The sequence below is a fragment of the Pteropus alecto genome, unplaced genomic scaffold, assembly GCF_000325575.1.
Source record: "Pteropus alecto unplaced genomic scaffold, ASM32557v1 scaffold177, whole genome shotgun sequence".
NCBI classification, from domain to species: Eukaryota; Metazoa; Chordata; class Mammalia; order Chiroptera; family Pteropodidae; genus Pteropus; species Pteropus alecto.
Genome location: NW_006442207.1, coordinates 10,707,486 through 10,727,167, shown reverse-complemented (window position 1 = coordinate 10,727,167; position 19,682 = coordinate 10,707,486). Strand labels below are relative to the sequence as shown.

Genomic DNA, 19,682 nt, shown 5'->3' with positions numbered 1-19,682 from the left:
TATTAAAGGTTAGGCCTTTGAAAACTGCCTGGGTTGAAAGCTTCTCATATGAAGAATTTAAGATCCAATGGAAAAAGAGGATGAATGGGTAAACTTATGAAAGCCTTGTCCCTTTTTTTAATGTTCACTAAATTAAATACTAAAGGTAACACAATGAATACTGTATCACTGGCAATCTACAATTCTTAAATTAGTCATAATGGGTACTGTGCAATTAACTTCCGTTTTCCATTCTTCGTGCACCAGAATCTTTTCAGGATCTTCCTCCTACACAGCTTCAACAAGATGCTTATAAATTAGGTTTGTTGTGTGGTGGATAATATGCATACTGGTAAGCATTTTTTCTTTATCTCTTCATGTAGTCATTGCCTTTTTGATTTTAGGATTTGAAGCAGTGACTCTCAACTCTGGGCTTCCGCTGTGGTCCCAGATAGGCACAGTAGCAACTTGGTACTTGAAAGAGCAAACACCTTGATTCAACTGATTTGATATGTCTCAAAACCTTTCCCAATATACTTGGTTATTATCTATGCCTGTGACAACATTGTGTCAGGTCTCAAGCCCTGGACTCATCTAACCTGAATTAGATGATTGGCCTTCCACCCAATCTCATGTAACATGTCTGGGTTCTCACCTTTCTTTAGTGCTCCTGATGTGGGGGAAGCAAAACAAACTAAACGAAGTCCCCAAATCAAACCACAAGAAAATATTAAAAATAATTCAACAAAAGTAATGAAAATTACTTCAACCCAACCCTATATACTTCTCCCAGGGTTACACTTGCTTTTTAAAAACACTGGAAATAAATATCTTGCTGAAAAATAATATGGCCATCAATGTGTTAAATTTGTCTGTATTAGACTTCCACAGAAGAGATCTGGCAGTGATTTGGGTAAAAGTTCTGCTGACTGCTTTTACCGAGACAGAGCTAGCTTCTCTGGCTAGGATACTGGTAAGCCCCAAATATAATGAAGTGAACATGAGAACAAGCAAACTTAGAAACCCTTGAGTGACTTTCACTCAGTCATGTATCAGATGTTTACAGATCATGTGCTTCATTGAGCCGGGCAAAGAAGACCAGAGGCGGTAATATCAGTGAAGTTCTCTGCCATTAAGAAACTTCACATCTAGAGGAAGAAGTGAGATGAATACAAGTGGAACAAAATGTAACTAATATTTATAAAATTTCAAATATTTTAAACATTTCCAAATCATATCGTATCAAATCTCATATCAATTTGTGGGAACAAATTTGCCAGTGGAAGGCAGAGATTGTTCTGCTGGAGCATTGGGAGGCTTAATGAGAGGAAGAGAATTTAAATGAGTCTTGAGGGGAGGCAGGGGTAGGGAGGATGCTGGGCTTTTGGGTGGGGCAGGAGCATCAGCAAAGATAGGAATGTTAGAGGAAGTATAGTGATTTGAAAAAAAAACATTTAGGGAATGCTTGGCAGAAGCATAGGGTTGTGTTTTAGTTAAGCCCGAGAATAACAGGAGACCCCAATTGTTTGGTGTCTGTGGTGCCAGCTTGTTTTCTGTTCCATGGAAAGGGTACTGGAGTTTCTCGTGGAGGGGAAATGCCGTGATTAGAGCTGGGCTGGGGGAGATACATCATGCAGTGGGGGAGCACGTAATGGGGACATGGGGACTCAGGTGCCAGAGATTTCTACTTCAGAGAGGAGGTCGGGAATACCACTGCCTGAATTGAGGGGTGCTTTTGTTGCTGTCTACACTGAAGTCCCTTTACTACCTTACCTTCACCCGACATGTGTCCTGAGTTCGGAGCAGTGCTTACAACATGGACAGAAATTTATCCAGCTTCTCAGTTTTTTCAAGGGCAGGAAACAGGTTGGCATAATCTTGTTGAGATTCTTGAAAGAGCTAATGGGGGTGTGTGTGTGTGTGTGTGTGTGTGTGTGTGTGTGTGTGTGTGTAGAGAGAGAGCGGAGGAGAAAAAATTTACAGGTAAAATCTGCTTATTGCAGAATTGCAGAATATTTGTGAAATAATAGAAAAATATAAGGAAAAAAGATTTCTCATGATCTTGCCACATAGTAACAATAACTGTTAATGTGTCGTCGATTTATCTATGCGTAAATACAGACATAAAATATAAACAATTTTTAACACGATTGAAATTATGCTTCATGTGTTTTTAACCTGCTTTTTATGCACTTTAAACATATAGTTATTCTTCATGTGTCATAAAACTATTTGAATTCATACTTAATAGATGCCTAATATTCCACTGAATGGATTTAACCTACTTTATTTAATCATTCTATCAGATATTTGGATTGTTACCAGTTTTTTATTATTATAAATAACACCGAGAAGAACATACAGGTGGATAAACTTTTTACTGGGATCCCTGAGGGTTTCCTTGGACAGATTCCTAGAAGAGAAATTACAGGGTCAAATGTATAAATATTTATAAGATTCTTGTTCCATATCACCACATTGCTTTCCAGAACAGTGTTGCCAATTCATACGTGCATCAATACTGTCTGCACACTTCACTCCGCTGCCTTTGCCATTGTCGCCAGCATCGTGCACATGGCTAAATTCCACAGTCAATTCTTGGTACCCATCTTACTCATCAGTTGCTTTTGATCCAGGTGAACACTCTCTTCCCTTATCACTTTCTTTTCTTGGTTTTCAGGTTTCAAGGACACCGAAGTTTCTGGGTTGTCTTCTTCCTCAAATTCCTGTTGGGGTCCCTCCTTACCTCTTTGACCCTTAAACAACGCTGTAGAGCTCAGCTCTCTAGATGCTTTTCCATCTAAACTCACGGTCTGGGTGATCTCCAGATTCACATCTTTAAATGCTATTCAAGTCTCCTAAGTGCTTATCTATAGGCCAGTCTGCTCTATGAAAATAGGCCTAGCACGTCCATTGTCTACTTCACATCCCCTTTGGGGTGTCTATCAGGCTTCTAGCCTGTGCAAAACCAAATTTCTTATTTCCAAAGCCCCCAGCTTGCTCCTCCCATAGGATTTCTTATCTTTTAAATGCTAATTCTTTTGCCCAGTTGTTTGGGCCAAAAACCTATTAGACAATTTGAGTTATTTCCAATTTTTAATTATGATAAGCGATACTGAGATGAGCATACAGGTATAAAACTTTTTAATGGATCTTCTCACTTTCTCTGATAACCCACATCTAATCTATAAGTGGACCCTTTTGCCTTTCACTTTAAAATACACCCAGAAAGGGACCACATTTCGGTACCTTGGCACTTCCTCTTAGCCCAGGCCATAAGCCTCTTCTGTCTGGAACATTACAATGGCTTACGTCTAGTCTCTCTGATTCTGTCCTACTATTCCGCACCTTCCACAATGGTCTATTCAACCAAAGTGTCAGAATTTTAAAGATTTAATAATATTCCACTGTATGTAAACACCACCTTTGTGTAGTGAACTCTTGGGTTGCTTCTACCTTTTAGCTGTTGTGAATAATGCTCTTATGAACATGGGTACACAGATATCTCTTTGAGACCCTGTTTTCAATTCTTTGAGGGTATATATCCTGAAGAGAAAAATTCTGGATCATTTTTAATTTTTGAGGAATCCCCATACTGTTTTCCATAGCAGCTGTTCCATTTTACATTCTCACCAACAATACATAAGAGTTCCAATTTCTCTAAATCCTTGCCAATACTTATTATGTTCTCTATTTTATATCCTATTGGTTGTGAGGTGGTATCTAATTTGTGGTTTTGATTTGTATTTCCCTAATGATTAATGATATTGTGCATTTTTTCATGTACCTTTTGGTCATTTTCATTTTTTGCTTTTTTTGGAAAAAATTCATTGAAGTTCTTTGTTGATTTTTTAAATAGTCGTTTTGTTGTTGTTCTTGTTGAGTTGTTTATGTGCTTTTTCTTCTCCAATTGGCCTCAATGATTGTTGCCTTATTGATGATGCTTATGTTAAATTCTCAAGGATGAGTAGATATGAAGGTTTGGGGTGGAAACATGGGAAGTCTAATTTTGGCAAAGAAAATGGCACATATAAATGGTAAAAGAGTAGGTAAAAGAGACGTGTGTAAGCATAAGTATGCACTGATGTCCTATCTGTAAAGTGTGTGTGTGTGTGTGTGTGTATATATATATATATATATATAAAAATAATTTATATGCATTTCCCACAATAGGATATGTGTGCGTATGTGTGTATCTATTAGGCATCTAGCCTATCATATCTACTTAATTACAAAGTTTCTCAACAGCAGTAACTATTGACATTTTTGTTAGATAATTCTTTGCTGTGGGCACTTTGTGTGCATCGTTATGTGTTAAGCAGCATCCCTGGCCTCTTTCTACTTGATGCTGGTAACTTCTTCCTCTGCCCCTAGATGTGACAATTAAAACAACTCTATAGGTTGTTAAAAGTCCCCTGCTGGCAACCCTTCCCCTCACCCCAGTAGGAAATTACTACTGTAAGAGGAGATATTAGATAAATGGGTAGATAAATAGAGGGGTGAATGCTGATTTATTGTTATATTGTGATTAAAAAGCCTTATCTATAACAGGCTCTGTTTGTGTATATGTCAATGATTAACAACATATCAATTATATCAATAGGTTTGGGGAAGGTAGCCCTCTCTTATATTCTTTGTGAGCTTGTATTAATATTATTGTTATTTCTTATCGAGTGCAAATTGTGTTAAGGGTCTCCCATTAAGACTTAATTATACAGTCAATTAGTATCTCTCCTTTTCTATTCATAGGAAGTCTACTTAATCCTATTTTGTGACTGTTTTCAGAGCATTGGACTAGAATTTGTTTTCCTTGCATTTCTAGGATCTCTGACAGAGTAGGGCAGAGAAACTAGCTTTCACCCCTATTCTATGGATTACACACAGGAGAGAGAAGATGACAATTGAATAAAGTAACATATTTGTCAATGACATTGTAAGACTCACCCAGCAGTAGGAAAGGGTGCATTCTGGAAAGATTTCTGGGGAGGATTTTGACATCTCCAATACTAATTTTCACTGGTTTGGATATAAATAAGCTTATAGGCTTTCGAAATTGTAAGTTGAATAAGCATATCCCCTGCCTGATGCCTGACTTCCAGATGTGTCCTTTGCAATTTGCAACACACCATTAAAAATAGGGCCACTTATTCAGCTTTCCCAGGAATTTCCTGCAAAAAGGATTACAGGCCAAAAAAAAAAAAAACAATGATGTTGTGCCATTTGTATTTTGGTAAACTCTAAAACTTGTCCTTCTTTAACTTGAGATACAGACAATTCATGTATAGCAAATGGTCAAATACACAGAAACTGGTTGTATGAGGCTCTCACTCCTACGGCAGCGATATATTCAGTCACTTCATGGGTTGGAGGCTCCCACTGAAAAGATGAGAATGGTCAAAGTCGTAACAGTATTTAGCAAATTGACAATTATCTACTGATTGGTGTTCGTTTTGGTGGTGTTGATACTTGCTCATAGAGTGTATTTTTCTTCAGTTAATATCAGGGATGTAAAATGTATGCAAAATAAATGTAAAATGTACTTTTTTCCTCCCCTACCCTTTCACGTTTTTTTTTTTTTAATTATGGTAAAAAAAAAAGAAAACCACATAACATGAGACCCACCCTCTTACTGAGCTCTTTCAATTGACAGCACAGAGCTGTAAACAGCAAGAACAATGCTGTGCAGCAGATCCTTAGATGGTTATCATCTTACACGACTGAAACATTATATTGTTAAGTAACAAAAATTCAAATGAGTAAATTTTAAAGCTATAACTGGCTTTGTTAAATGATTCATAAAATGGGCAGCATCCTATCTAGCAGATGGAGAGCTTTTTAAAGGCAGAGAAGGGGTGGACAAAGGGAATTATGAGTGATGAATGCATTTTTTCAGGCGAGGCTGACCTCCTCAGGGGAACGGAAGGAGTCTATTAGGGAATCGCCTCCTACTGCTGACCAGGAAACTGCAGTTTGGCTGCTTAAAGGTCACTTTCCTGGGGAATGTTGAAACTGTAATTAGGTTAAGTATTAAGTCTTGGTTTGCCAACATGGGGCCTTAACACCAGTGACTCCATTTTGGGCCTAATGTCGTCCCCCCCCTTTTTTTTTTGACAATACCCATTGAACAGCAACTCCAATTTTCTGTCACCAATCACCCACCCCTTTAGTTTTTATCCCCAAAGCTCAGACATGATGAGAGCCAAGAGGGAGGAAAATAATCCCCAAATCAAATTGCTTCTAATCATCTCCAACCTGCCTGGCATTGTTTCTGACTGTAGTTATGCTATTATCCTGGGTGATTTAGAGATAAAGGTTAATGTTTATTTAGCAGTTATGGGTCTGTGCTAAGCTCTTTTAATCATGATCTCATTTAAATCTCAACAGCATTGTCAGTTAGATACAATTATCTGCTTTTTTAAATAGGTGAGGTAACATATTGGGAAAATCAAATAATATCCTCACGCTTATGCATAAAATAGCAGACTGATGATTTGAACTCAAGCCACCTGCTTCCGGAATGTATACCATTAATAACACTGTTAAACTAGATTTAAAATACTCCTTCTCCTCTTCCAATACATGCATACACCCACTGCAGATCTTATGTCAGGAAAAGCTGGAAACAAAATAAATGCAAAAAAACCCCACAAAAAATAAAAACAAAAAAAAATCAAATACAAATATCTTCAATAGGAACTCCTTTCTGCGCACATTGTCGAAAATCATGTACATGCAGAACTCACAGACACCTAAACAGGCATCACTATAGGTTTTACATCTATAGACCTACAATTAAAAGTTGAAAGACAAGGGTTGTAAATTTCTTTGTTTTGGAAGAAACCAACTATTATAACATTGCCATGAGTCACATGCCTGCTTCATGGATTCAGTCCACAGATATTTAATTTGGGTCCTTTTTTTTTTTTCCCCCCCAAATTTCAACATTAAATGTTTTAAGGAAAGGTATGTGCTTTCCATTTTGGCACAGTCCTCATCACTCCTTGTCTGGCTTTACCTGCTTCACTCACTTACTTTACCTGCTTTGCCCTCTTAGGCATTTGTGTTTGAAATCCCTGTTTAGCAATAAAAATGTGAGTGAGCATGATGTGATTTTCTTTATATCTGTAGTATGTTAGTATATAATATACTTATTTTACCTTGAGACAACTTCTAATAAGGCATTTGCTCTCTTATTATATTTATGTTAATATAATATATGGTCTCCTTTTTTTTTTTTTAGTCTGTGCACTAATATATTTTCCTGTTGGATTCCTGTTCATTTAATTCTTCACGACCTTTTAGCCAGATGTGGATATATGTCAGAAGAGAAAAGGGGCTTTCTTATAGCTGCTGTGTGTGTGTGTGTGTGTGTGTGTGTGTGTGTATTTCTTAGAGATATTTATGTGTGTGTGTGTATGTGTGTGCGCGTGTGTGTGTTTGTGTGTGTGTATTTCTTAGAGATATTTTAAAAAAGGATGAATACCTGCTTCTCTGACTTCTACTTGTCCCTTGGTAAAGATTAATTAAAATAAAATGCTATTGCTTTGAAGTCTAGCAAAGTGTTACTTTGGGGGGAAGGTGGTAATGTTTGAGTTGCTCGGAAGAGGTCAAAGTCATTTTGCTTCTTTCCTCTGAGCCTCAGTTTCCTTATCTATAAAATGCAAGTAATGATACTTCACATAATTTATGAGCAGTTTTGATAACATATCCAGTAAAGTACCTGACACTTTAGAAATCCAGAACAGATAGGTTGCTATTTCCCTTCCTTTTATTCTTCTCAGAAACAAGGATTGAATACAGACACTGCCAGTGATATCAAAGTATATAAAAGGATTTTTGATGAGAATGTCAGAGAAAAGTTGCAATAAAAATGTACTATTGCCAACAAAAGCTCCCTCAAACTGCCACACGATGTCAATATGCCTTATATATAAATTCATTTCTGGGTGTGTGTGTGGACATGTATGCCGCATTGGTGTACTTGTAAGTGTATGTGTCGTGCACACATATGTGGCATTTGTGTGTGGATCGCTGTGTTTGTGAGTGCAAGTATGGATTTATCTGTGCAGAAAGAAATGGGGCTGGAGGAAGAGGATACATAGCATTAACTACTTGATGGCAACCCTTATTCAGTGTATTGTAACTCATGGTATATAAAATAAAGTTTGCTTATGATGTTGGTCTTATCTTCTAATTAAAATCATAGACATGCAGCTTCTTTATACCTGCATAAAGTAAGCAGTTTAATTTCTCTGCACCAGGGGAAAAATGATTTCATGGCCTGTTATGTAGCCCATCAGTTCATGGTGAGAAGGAAGTGAGGGCGGTTATGAAAGCCTCATTCTTACCCAGTATATTTGTCTTCTCAAACTCTTCAGCGAACGTGGATACATCCTTTGAGGTTTCCTCAAGGGCAGCAGGGGTGCTTTTCCCAGTTGTCTGTACCCCATCACAGTGCCATCTAAAAATTTCCTCCCTATATTATTCACACATCAATGAAAAAATGTATATACTGCATCCATTTCTTAAAAATTTGCTGATAACTAGTAATAACTTATTTCAATGAAGCTAAAGCAAATATTTGAGAAAAAGAAAGTAAACTTGTCTTGGAAGCTGCAAAGAAATAAAAGAGGAAAGGGACTATGAATCTTAGCAGTTAAAGGGATTGAATTTGTTTTAAAGCTTACTTTATAATACTAATATATACTATGCTAACATTTAAAAAATCTGCTATTTAATAGTTTTATTTTATAAGGAATGGAAATATTTTTTGGCTTTATTTTGTACCTTGGGTCCCGTGATTTACACCATGCATAGAGGTAACCCTAAAAACTTGTGGCAGTAGAGCCCAAGGCAAGAAAAACTGTAAGACGAAAAAAAAGTCATTTGCTCATTTAGTCACTCAGCAAGCATTAGAAAGTCCAAGAAGTTGGGTAGAGCGGGATACTAAATAAAGGTTGAAAGTACTATGCTGCTGATGAAGCCAGAGACATATGCAGGGGGCAGATTTTGCTGGGCTATTTTAAGAATTTTAGAGTATAAGAGGATTGATGGTAAGCCATTGAATGGTTTTAAGGAAATATAGAATCGGTTTTGTATTATACGATGGTTGTTCTGGCCACAGTGTACAGAGAGGATTGGAGAGGACAAAACAAAAACAGTGAGATTGTTAGTGGTGTTTTATAGTAATGCAGTACAGATATGATCACCTTTGGACTATGGCAATCACAATAGGCAGGAACAGAATGATTTTACAGCTAATGAGTAGGTAAAATTGACAGGGCTCAGAGACGAATTGTAGAAGAAGCAGAGTGGAAAAGCAGAGTTAAGGATGAATCTCAGGCTTTTGGCTTCACGTGAATGGTTGGTAGAAACACTGAGCTGGGCAGGAAACACTGGGGGAGTAATAGGGCGGGGATGAGGTCCACTGTGAGGCGTGTTGAGTTTGAAGTGTTTGTGGGACATCCAAACAGATGGAGCTACCAGGAAGCTAAATTTTCAAGTCTGAAACTATGAGAAGGGGACCTCAGTGTGAGACTTAATTTATGAGTTGTCCCTAGAAAGATGGTAATTGAGGAAAATAAAAAGAGTAGAAGAAGTCGCTGAGGAAAAAATGCATTAAGTGGAAAGAGAAGAAGGTCAAACCTGAGGGTAAAAGAATGGTGAATTATAAGAATAACAGAGAAAATTGAGTATTCAAAAGAGATGAAAAGGAAGACTAGATGAATACAGCGTTGCAAAGGCGCCTTGGAGAGAATGCTTTGAGAAGGATGGAACTGCCAGTGGTATCAAAGATTCTTAGGAGTTTGACTAGAGGAAAGGTCTGAGTACCTAAGTGTCTATTGGGTTTAAATACTGGAAAGTCAATGACGTTCTTAGTGAGACCAATATCACTGAGTTACTATAAGTAGGAGCCAAATTGTACCTATTGGAGGGGACTTTTAAGTAAGTATTGAAAGGTAAATAGTAATCATAGCTGTCATTTGTCAAGAATATTCATTGTACCAAGTGCTCAAAGCCAGTCTGGGCATCATCATTTTTAATTATTGCTATGGAAACCAAGGCCTCTAGAGGTTAAGTAATTTTCCAAGATGAGACAATATGAACATAGAAGTGTTGAGATTTGAACCCGATTTCTCTATGCCAAAGCCTTTACACAATGCCATTCTGTCCCTTTGGCTTGAGGATGACAAACTTTCTTGAGCATCAGGATTTGCCTCAAGGTCATTTGGGGATATGTGCTTTGGGAAATATTGAGAAAAACCACTTAAATCAATTGAATCATGAAAACAAATCAGAAAGAACAAAACAGTGTGATCATAGAGGGATCCTTTTCATGACTAAAGAGCGATACAAGCAATCATGTGATGAAGAGTAACATAGAGCATTGAACAGGGGAGGGGAGAGATGTGATGACCTCCAGGTTAGGGGACAAAGGACCATAAGAACCCACTCCTAGTTCTTAAAAGAGAAACATCAAAAATGAAGCCTCATTTGTATGCAGACTTAATCTTGCACAGTATTTCAACTCAATTCATCAATGAAGGACTAAATGAGGGGGAAAACACCAATATTTCATATAGAGGCCCAGATGCCACTTTTAGGATTTGATATATACAAGTACAGCTGACTTCATATTTATGCTTTAATTTCTTTACTTATTCTCTCCTACTAACACTCTCTATTTTCTCCTCTCTCTTATTTTTAGATCATGCTCCTTAGTGATCCTGAAATGGAAAGCAGCATATTGATCAGTTCAGACGAAGGGGCCACCTATCAGAAATACCGGCTCACTTTCTATATCCAGAGTCTGCTCTTTCATCCCAGGCAAGAGGACTGGGTGCTGGCCTACAGTCTGGATCAAAAGGTGAACAGATACTGTTTTCATTCACATCTTATCACTCAGGTACCACTTGATAAAAAGTACTTGTTTACTCCAAATCCAAATTTTGGAATTGATTCAGTGGCATTTCATTTTTCCAACCAAGTTGTTTTTGTCTGCAGCAACTTACTTTCCTTTCTACTCTTTAGTATCAAAATATGCAGATGAGGATCTTCCATTGATTGGCAATGCTCTTTATTATTTCACAGGTTCAAGAAGGTTTTCTCTATAATTTTATTCATTTGATCTCTAAAATACCCTGTGAAATAAATAGGAAATGTGAATTATAATAATTTTATAGTGACTCTAGTAAACAGAAGTGTTCAGATGCACCCAGCTAGTATCTAGAGGAACCAGAGTTTGAATGCATATTGTCAGATTCCAAGTCTAGGGCATATTCCATCACACCATGCTACCCTAATTTGGTAAAATTTAAATATTTCATAGTTCTGAGTTTAGCCAGGGAAGCAAAGGCTCAACCATTGTCCACTTTGATATTTTCTAAAAGTACATTCAAGATATAGTGGGCCAATAAGTCTTCCTCTTTGAGCTCCAGGTTCACATATCCAGCTGTGTACTTCACCTTATCTTTTGTACGTCTCAGAAGCCTCTTGATTCAACATATTCCAAAAATAAACTCTTGATATTCCCCCAACATAGCTGGTTCTCTTCCAGCATTCCCATATTGTATCCATATAATTGCAAAAGTCAGAAGCTTGGGAGGTACCCTTAACACTTCCTTGTTCCTAACCCAGCATCCTAATCCATCATCAAATCTTATCCCTAAAGATGTCTTGATTTCATGTACTTCTTTCTATGACCACCACCCTTCAAACATAGGTTCCTTTTGTCATTTGAATCATTGCCAGTGCCTCTTCCAGTGTGTTCATACTATACGCTGAACAATGTCTTTCCCAAATGTAGATCTTATGATTTCATGCCTTTGTTAAAACTCTGTCAGCATTTTCTCATGGCTCACAGAAAAAAGACCACAGTCCTCAGTGGGACGTATAAGCACCTACTTGGCCCGGTCCCTCTTTCTCTCTCTTTACTCACTGTTATCAGTTCTTATTAAATGGTTTCCTTATCCTCGCACCCCAGCTGTCTCCTTTGCTCTATTTCCTAAGTCTAAAATCTTCTTCCCTAAAGTTAACCTCATCACTCTTAGATCTCAGATCTGATATCACTTCCTCAGGACATTTTCCCTAAACTCCTTCATAAACAAAGTTATATTATTCTTGATATTATTTCTTAAGGCACTGTGACAAGGAACATCAATACCCCTTCAGAGTACCTGTCATGGTTGAGACTTTACATTGATTTATGTGGTTTTTGGAGTATCTGCATTCCTCACTAGATCACAAGCTCCAAGAAGGTAGAGCCATGTCTGATTTTACTAACCATGGTAGCATCAGTCCCTAGCACGGCGCCTAGTCATTAATAAGTGCTCAGTAAATATTTGTTAAGTGAACGGATTAGTAGGTGAATGGATAAATGCTATGGTAATGAACCCTCTATAGTTGGTCAACTTATACTTAAGAAAATGGACTTTAGGTGATTTTTTGTATTTTTCTTGTCATTTCTAGAACCTTAGTACAGTGCTTGATGCCCAACTATTATGTAATAATATTGTGGGATCAATCAGTGAAGGGAAATAGAAAATTCCAAACACTGTCTTGCATAGAGATATCCACGGGATAACCTTGGTTGAAATAACTTCTTTTCTTTGTTCTCTCTTAAATACTGAAACAGTTGCTCTTCATTATGTATCTGAATATGTGATTGTAAATGTGAATGAGTGAATGAGTGAGTGAGTGAGTGAGCATGTGTGTGTGTGCGTGGGTGTGTGTGATGTTGGCACCATTAAACAATAATTTCAATATAACCTTTATATCTCTCATTAATGGAGCCTCAAGGTGGGCATCAGGTGCTTAATTCAATCCCATAAGGACACCCACATGACATTTGCAGAGCAAAAGCCATTGCAAATACATTTCTTTCATGGCATCAAGTGGATATTGTATGAAAGACTTAGCCAAATGTCAGATGATCTGTGAGTTTAGATGCTTAATATAGCCAGAAATTTTGAAGCTATATTGAAAAAATAAATTCTTTGGATGTTGTTAAATGGCTGAATGGTAATATTTTAAAAGAAGCTCAGAATTCCTAAACCATGTTTTTATTTATACAGAAACAAGCTAGATTAGAAGCAACAGACATTTCATGCCAAGAGGTTGATAAACCAAATGCAATGTGCCTTGTGTTTATCTGGAAGGAACATCCCTTTCTCTATCACCGCAGCACTAAGAACATTTGGGGCATTGCTGAAAAAGGACCTACCCTTGTGGATATAATGCATTCAAAATACTTTCAGACTTGGTGGCTGCTTTCTCACTTAGTAAAAATATTTGAAAATGTGGCAGTGGGTGTTGATGGATTTTCCTAACCACATTGTACATTTCTGGATGTAATATTCCTTAGGTATTCTTTCATGTTGACATCTTTTGTGTAAAGTGGCCAGATGTTCTTCATGCCCATAAAGTTTTGAACCAGTGCCCTGCCATTCTTTTAAATAAATGGAGTGAGGAGGCAGATGACGCCTCTGGCAACATTTGCAGAGATGATATAAAACACCTAGACCCAGTCATCCTGGGTACAGAAGAGGTGTTTTTTTGTTTTGTTTTGTTTTGTTTTGTTGGAGGAGAGGTGAGAGATAATTTATTGGTTTAGAGTCAAGGAGAGTGATGCTATGCAGCCACAAATGAAGATATAAGAGTAGTTGAGATTGATATATAATTGTCTTATTTCAGACTGGAGCATTCGCTAATGTGCATGTGTTGAGGCAGCTGGTTTCTTCTAGAGAAAATGAAAAATGCTAGTGTTAAGGTAACTGCAGCATTAAAGGGAGATGTTTGTGGTGAGGAGTGAATCGATGTTTCCATTATTGTACCTTTGATGAAATGCACTAGCAATTCCTTTAGAATCGGTAAGGCTGTCTCGTTCTGTTGTATGTATTACAGAAGACCTAATTGAATGATATTTTGAAGGGATGATATCCAATTGCTTTACTTTCCAAATTGCTACCCCAAAGCTGTAGGAGACTTGCCAGGAGATCTCACTTGGTAAAGGCATTGCTGGAGAACCAAGGAAATACCTTCTGGATAGAACAGAATTGTATCTAGAAATTGAGAGATGCACATAGCATTGTGGTAGTTGAGATGCTGCATTGCAGTTTTCAAGTCAACTGAGAAACATGGTTATCTCACACTGGTCAAGGCCAAGTTGTGGGTGAAGATCATCCAAGCCTTCCAACTTCCAAAGCTGCAAAAGAGTGGAGAGGTAGTCGGCAAATGCACCTTGCACTTGACCCTGTTGGAGAGCCATACCTCATTAGTTCTGATGTGTCCCAATATAGGAAAGTGCTTTCTGTTTCCTGCTCAGCTTGACTTGGGCTTTTGACCAAGTCCTTGCATTCTGGCCATCCTGTGAGAGTCCCAATTCCTGCCAATTCTTGTATCAGCTCCTCTTCAGCCTTCAAGATTTTCCTGCAATATTGGATTTTAATACAAAAAGAATCAGTAAAGACAAGAGATCCTTTCATGAGTCTAAAAATCTTTGGAGATGCTTTACAAAAATCTTTGTGATTAAAAAACAACCAGCAAAAGTATTAGATTATGGTTGACCAAATTGGAAATAATAAAAGATATGCTGCCTCTCTTTTCCTTTCCCCTCCCCTCCCCAAAGCTCTAGAACATCTTTTGAGGGCTGCATATTTAAGAGGCAGAAATTCTTTTTTGTTTTCATCAGGCTATTTCCTCACTGATAACTGAAACAGTTACCTTGTGATGTTTTGAATTACCTGGAGGGCTCAATAATCTTATTAAAATTGAGAATTTTTGAAAGATTTTGAGATAGGTTTTTTGGACATTGCAATCCTCTAAATAGATAGGTGCTGTTTTCATTGCCATAGAAAGCTGGATATTTAAACATCTCTCATCTTGACAAGAGACTCGGTTTAGTTTTTTAAAAAAAATTGGCACGTGCTCACATATTCACAGATGCATACATCCTGACACGGGGGACCTTCTATTGGTGATGGAGGGCTGAAAATAGCCATTTTTTTTCTGAGTAAGAGGTGAGATTGCAAAGCTCTTTATTATCATTTATCTTTTTGGCAAAAGGAAACTTTAACAAATACAGCTGGCTTTGGAGATCAGAGATGAGGAACTCACTGGTTTTTAGACTATTGTTTTTCAGACACTTCTGGGCTAGACTGGTCTAGAATGTGCAATAATATCAATGTAAAACTTACTTTTTGGAATACTAGCACACTGATGATAGGATGCTGTTTCAGTACTTGGGGGGGTGGGTGTGCAACTATGGTTTTGTGTGTTTGTTTGTTTTGTTTTGTTTTGATCACCCACTACCAGCCAAGGTCAATAGCAGCTTACAGATCAATGAGCTGGTTAAGAATCTGATGCAGTTTTAGGTATGGTCACTGGCAAACAGGGTTCTCAGTGGAGGAGGTGATGGTAGTTCCACGTGGGCTTCACTGCTTGGTTTCTCCCTGGTGCTGTCATGTCACGCACGAGCAGCGTGCTGAAGAATTAGAGTGTATTTGGGGTGTGGAGGCCCTGAAAAGTCAAAAGGAAGTTTAAACCTGTATTTCTAGAATGCCGAATAAAAATGAAGCTGTTCCTTTCATTTATATTCTCCTATAAACCCTCAGATTAGAAATGTAATTGTATTCAGAGCCTCTAGGATTAGTAGGTGATGATAACTTTCCTCAGTAGCCATTGGTAGAAATAGGCGTCATGTCTCCTCACCTGGTGGGAATAAAGCTGTTGGGGATTAACTAGGGATGACCATGATTTTGAAGCTTATCCCCCGTGGAATAACAGTAGGACTGAAGGGCACTTTTTATTTAAAGAAAAACATTGCATTTTTGTTAGGTGCTCTTTCATGCCCATAAAACCATTTACGTATCATTCAAGAGAAAAAAAAAATCTATAGTCCCACTCACCTATGCCAAGCTGACACTGCTCTTACAGATGTCTCGTCAATACAGAGGAGATGTGCCATTTCCATCACCATAGAAACACCAGTTTCTGTGAGGCTATTTTCCCATAGGTAAAAACAAAAATAGTATACCAAGAATGGCCCTATTGTTTTATTAAGGAGGTGGAACCACCACTGTGTTATTCAGATATTACCAATAATCTATTTGAGTTAAGTTCTGAATGAAATACTGGTTTAATATAGAATATTAACTTTCATTTAGGGAGGGTGGTGCAATAAGGATGTCCACTTGTGTTAATATTGCTCGTGAAAACATTAGCTCAAAGGAATAGCCTTCAGCAAAATTACAGATCTGGTAGCTTTGTATTTCCGACCCTGCTTTTCCTATACCATGTCTCAGACTTTCTGTTCCCTGCCTCTACCTTCTAGGTGTTCATTTTAGTAACTTGACACATTTCTTTCAGAGAAAAGGACATTTGCTAAAATAATGGAAGAAACACTGTATATGTATATGTGTATATATGTATGTATATAATAAGAAGGGTACTCAGTACCTTTTTCCAACAACGTCTTTCTCAAAGCAGTTATGCTTTCATGGTACAAATCCATCCATGACAGTATTTTGGTAACAGAGGTGACTATAGGTACAGGTGGACAAGGTGATGGAGCAATGCAGCTTCATTGCCTTCTCTGTGTTCTTCTATCCACTTCCTACATGGAGTGACCTTGTCTTCACAGATGCAATGATCTTTTGTGCTCACACTTCTTCCCGATGTCCCTAACTCTGACCCCTTTGCCTAATTTTGATCCTAGGTTTCCAGTTTTCCAATCAGACTCAGGGATTCTTTTGCTTAATTCTTCCTTTGCAAGCCTTTCTAGACTTATGATCTTGTCTACTTGACCTGAACATACCTCCTATCCTCCCTCCATTCTCTGCCTCCATTTTGACCACTCACCTTGATATGACAGCACTGGGTCTTTTAAAGTCGGGGTCAGTCTTTAAACCTTTTAAATCGGAATATAATATATATACAGGAAAGTGCACATTTCATGAGCTCAGTGCATTTTCATGAATACACCTGTGAAACCAGAACCCTAATCAAGAAACACACCCCAACTGGCATCCCAGAATACTCCTTATGCACTTTTCCAGTAATTATCTTTCACACCCCATGGGACTATTCTCATTCAGTGTTATTTTTAATTTCATGCTGATGATGGATGACTAGCTGAAAAAGGTTGGAAGATAGGAAGTGAGGTAAATGACAGAGAAGGAGAATTTTTAAAAATATTAACATGAGAAGATTAGTCTAAACCCAAAGTAAGAATTCATTAATGTTGAATAAGCCCAACTAATCCAGAAAATTCATAAGGAAACTTTCAACAAATGTTCACTTAAAATTAATTTAGCAGATTTCATTTTTTAAAATGTGCTACTTTCTGTGCCATAAAGAAAATAACCAATGATGGCAAAGATGTGGTGAAACTTGTATTCTGATACAGTACTGATGATCATGCAAATAAGCTTTCCTTCCTGGAAAATAACTTCACAATGTGTATCAGAAGACATTCATGTATTCATAACTTTGATCCAATGATACCCCACTTTTGAGACTATACCAATGGAATAATAAGATGAAGCTTTAGGCATAATGTTTATCAAAGTCAGTCATAATGGGAAAAACTGGGTAGAAACTTAGTGAATTACCAACCAAAGGGACTTTAAATCATAGTACATACATTTGCCAGAATATTATGCACCCATTAAAATGGTGGTCATGATGTCTATGTAGCAACATGGATACATATTAATACCTATTTAATGCATATGTATCTCATATTACATACATAGTACATACATATAAATTTATACATAATTCATATTAAATAAAGTAGTACTCTTTGAATACAGGTGTACAAAAATAAAATAAGAAAAAGGAAGGAAGGAAAAAAAGAGGGAAGGAAGGAGAAAAATTTTAAAAATAATGAAAGGAACTATTTCTAAATATTACCTGGGTTCTACTAAGATGATGACATTATGTTTATGAATTTTTTTCTATACCATTTCTTTTTCAAATTTTCTATTCTTTCATTAGATTACTTTTATCATTAAAAAAAAAATCCAAAAAGTAATCTACCTTCCGTAGCTTATTATGTTCAGTCCTAATTATAAGGCAGTGCTCTTTAAAAAGATTTTAGATGTGAATAGCACCAGTTTAAGTAAAATCATTTCAAATTATTATTTAAATACCTTTTTAAGAAGCAGTGTGCCATATAGAAGAATTTTCTTGTACTAGGAATACGTTGAGCCAGAGGCTTCTCTTTTCTTCAGCTTTGCTTTTCACTATGGTCCCTGTTGAAATGTGAAACTCTAGGAATTATATTTTTTCTCCTAACAAAAAGTATACTCTTGTTGGATATAACTTCAATCTATATTATTTACAACTCAGTGATAGATATAGGTTTTATTATTTAGAAGCACCCTCTATAGATAGATGTTAAGGAAGTGATTTATTCTGGTAGTTTTCAGATGAATTTTGCAGCTATATCTCCAAATTGAATTAGTATTTGGTTATTTGATTTGACAGCTGCAATAGAAACAGATACTCTGGAGCCAAGGGGTATAGACATATGTAGGGAATTAAGGTTTGTACCAAGTAACTCTTAGACTACCTATAATGCGTTACTCAGTGCTGGGCATATGGGTGCTTCTGGAAATGGAGATAGATGTGCTTAAGTATCTCTCATGTATGGGCATTGAAAGGTGCTTTAATGTACAATATTACATTGAATTCTCAAAGGAATCTGCAAGGTGGATATTATGATTTCCAAGTTACAGGGGAGCATATGACTCTTGAAGGTGATATTAACTTGCTCTAGCCAGTGAGGGGCCTGGCCTGCTCTCTATTCTAGGCCTAGCTGAGGTCCCCTCAGTCCTCCAGATGACCACATCTCACTTTCCTTAGTAGAGAGAGAAACTTTCCACCAATTCAGGGCAGAATGCCTTATGGGGCACTTTACAGTGAACCGCAGCCCCAGAGAGCTCTGCAATAGTGAAACAACACAATCAGCCGTGAAGAGACCAGAACTTGGAATGAATGCAACGGTTCTTCTGTCATATTTCTCAGCCGATGGCACTATCTGAGCGAGGGACTTTGAGTAGGGAAGTCATCAAACTGCTTATTGGTGGATCATGGGCCATAGGACTAATTAATTCTGCCTCAGGCAGAATATAAACAACAAGGCGGTTTTGTTTTTTTCAGGTTTTGTCTCGTTTTGCTCACTTTTCCCATTAATTCGCTCCAACATTTGGGTTAATATATAGATTAAACTAAAATGTTTGCCATTTAAATAAGTAATACTACGATCTGAAGTTTTTTGAGGAAGCTTATGGAGACAACATCGTTAATATGGTAATGAAGATAGAGGTTGAAATCATTTAACTTCATTTACAAATCATGAATATGTATTATGCTTTAAATGAAAAGAAGGGCTAAAACAGATATAGTGTTTGTTCAATTTGCTAAAGAGAAGACAATTTGTCAAGATTTTCCCCCCAAAACTCAAGCAATATGCAAATGTAGGAAAATCAGACCCCCGTGTTAATTCCATGGCATGATGAATATTTTTATAATCCTAATTAGTACCAGTCATTTAGTCTAGCAATTTTCCCCAATCTAGCCAATTTGAAATTAAAATAGATGCCTTGATTACAAAACTCATTAGCAAAGAAGCACCCTTCTCACTAACCAGTTCATTTAAAATGCACAAACTGAATGAAGTGTGGAACACTTGTGTTGTC

At 37.3% G+C, this 19,682-nt stretch overlaps 1 protein-coding gene across 1 annotated transcript in view; it reads left to right on the top strand.

Annotated features, from left to right (window-relative positions):
• SORCS3 (sortilin related VPS10 domain containing receptor 3) overlaps nucleotides 1–19,682 on the top strand; it is a 523,893-nt gene that overhangs the window by 270,035 nt on the left and 234,176 nt on the right. The window contains exon 4 of the mRNA XM_006920878.1: nucleotides 10,688–10,846. Within this exon, the coding sequence (XP_006920940.1) occupies nucleotides 10,688–10,846 (159 nt within the window). The remainder of the gene's footprint in view (nucleotides 1–10,687; nucleotides 10,847–19,682) is intronic.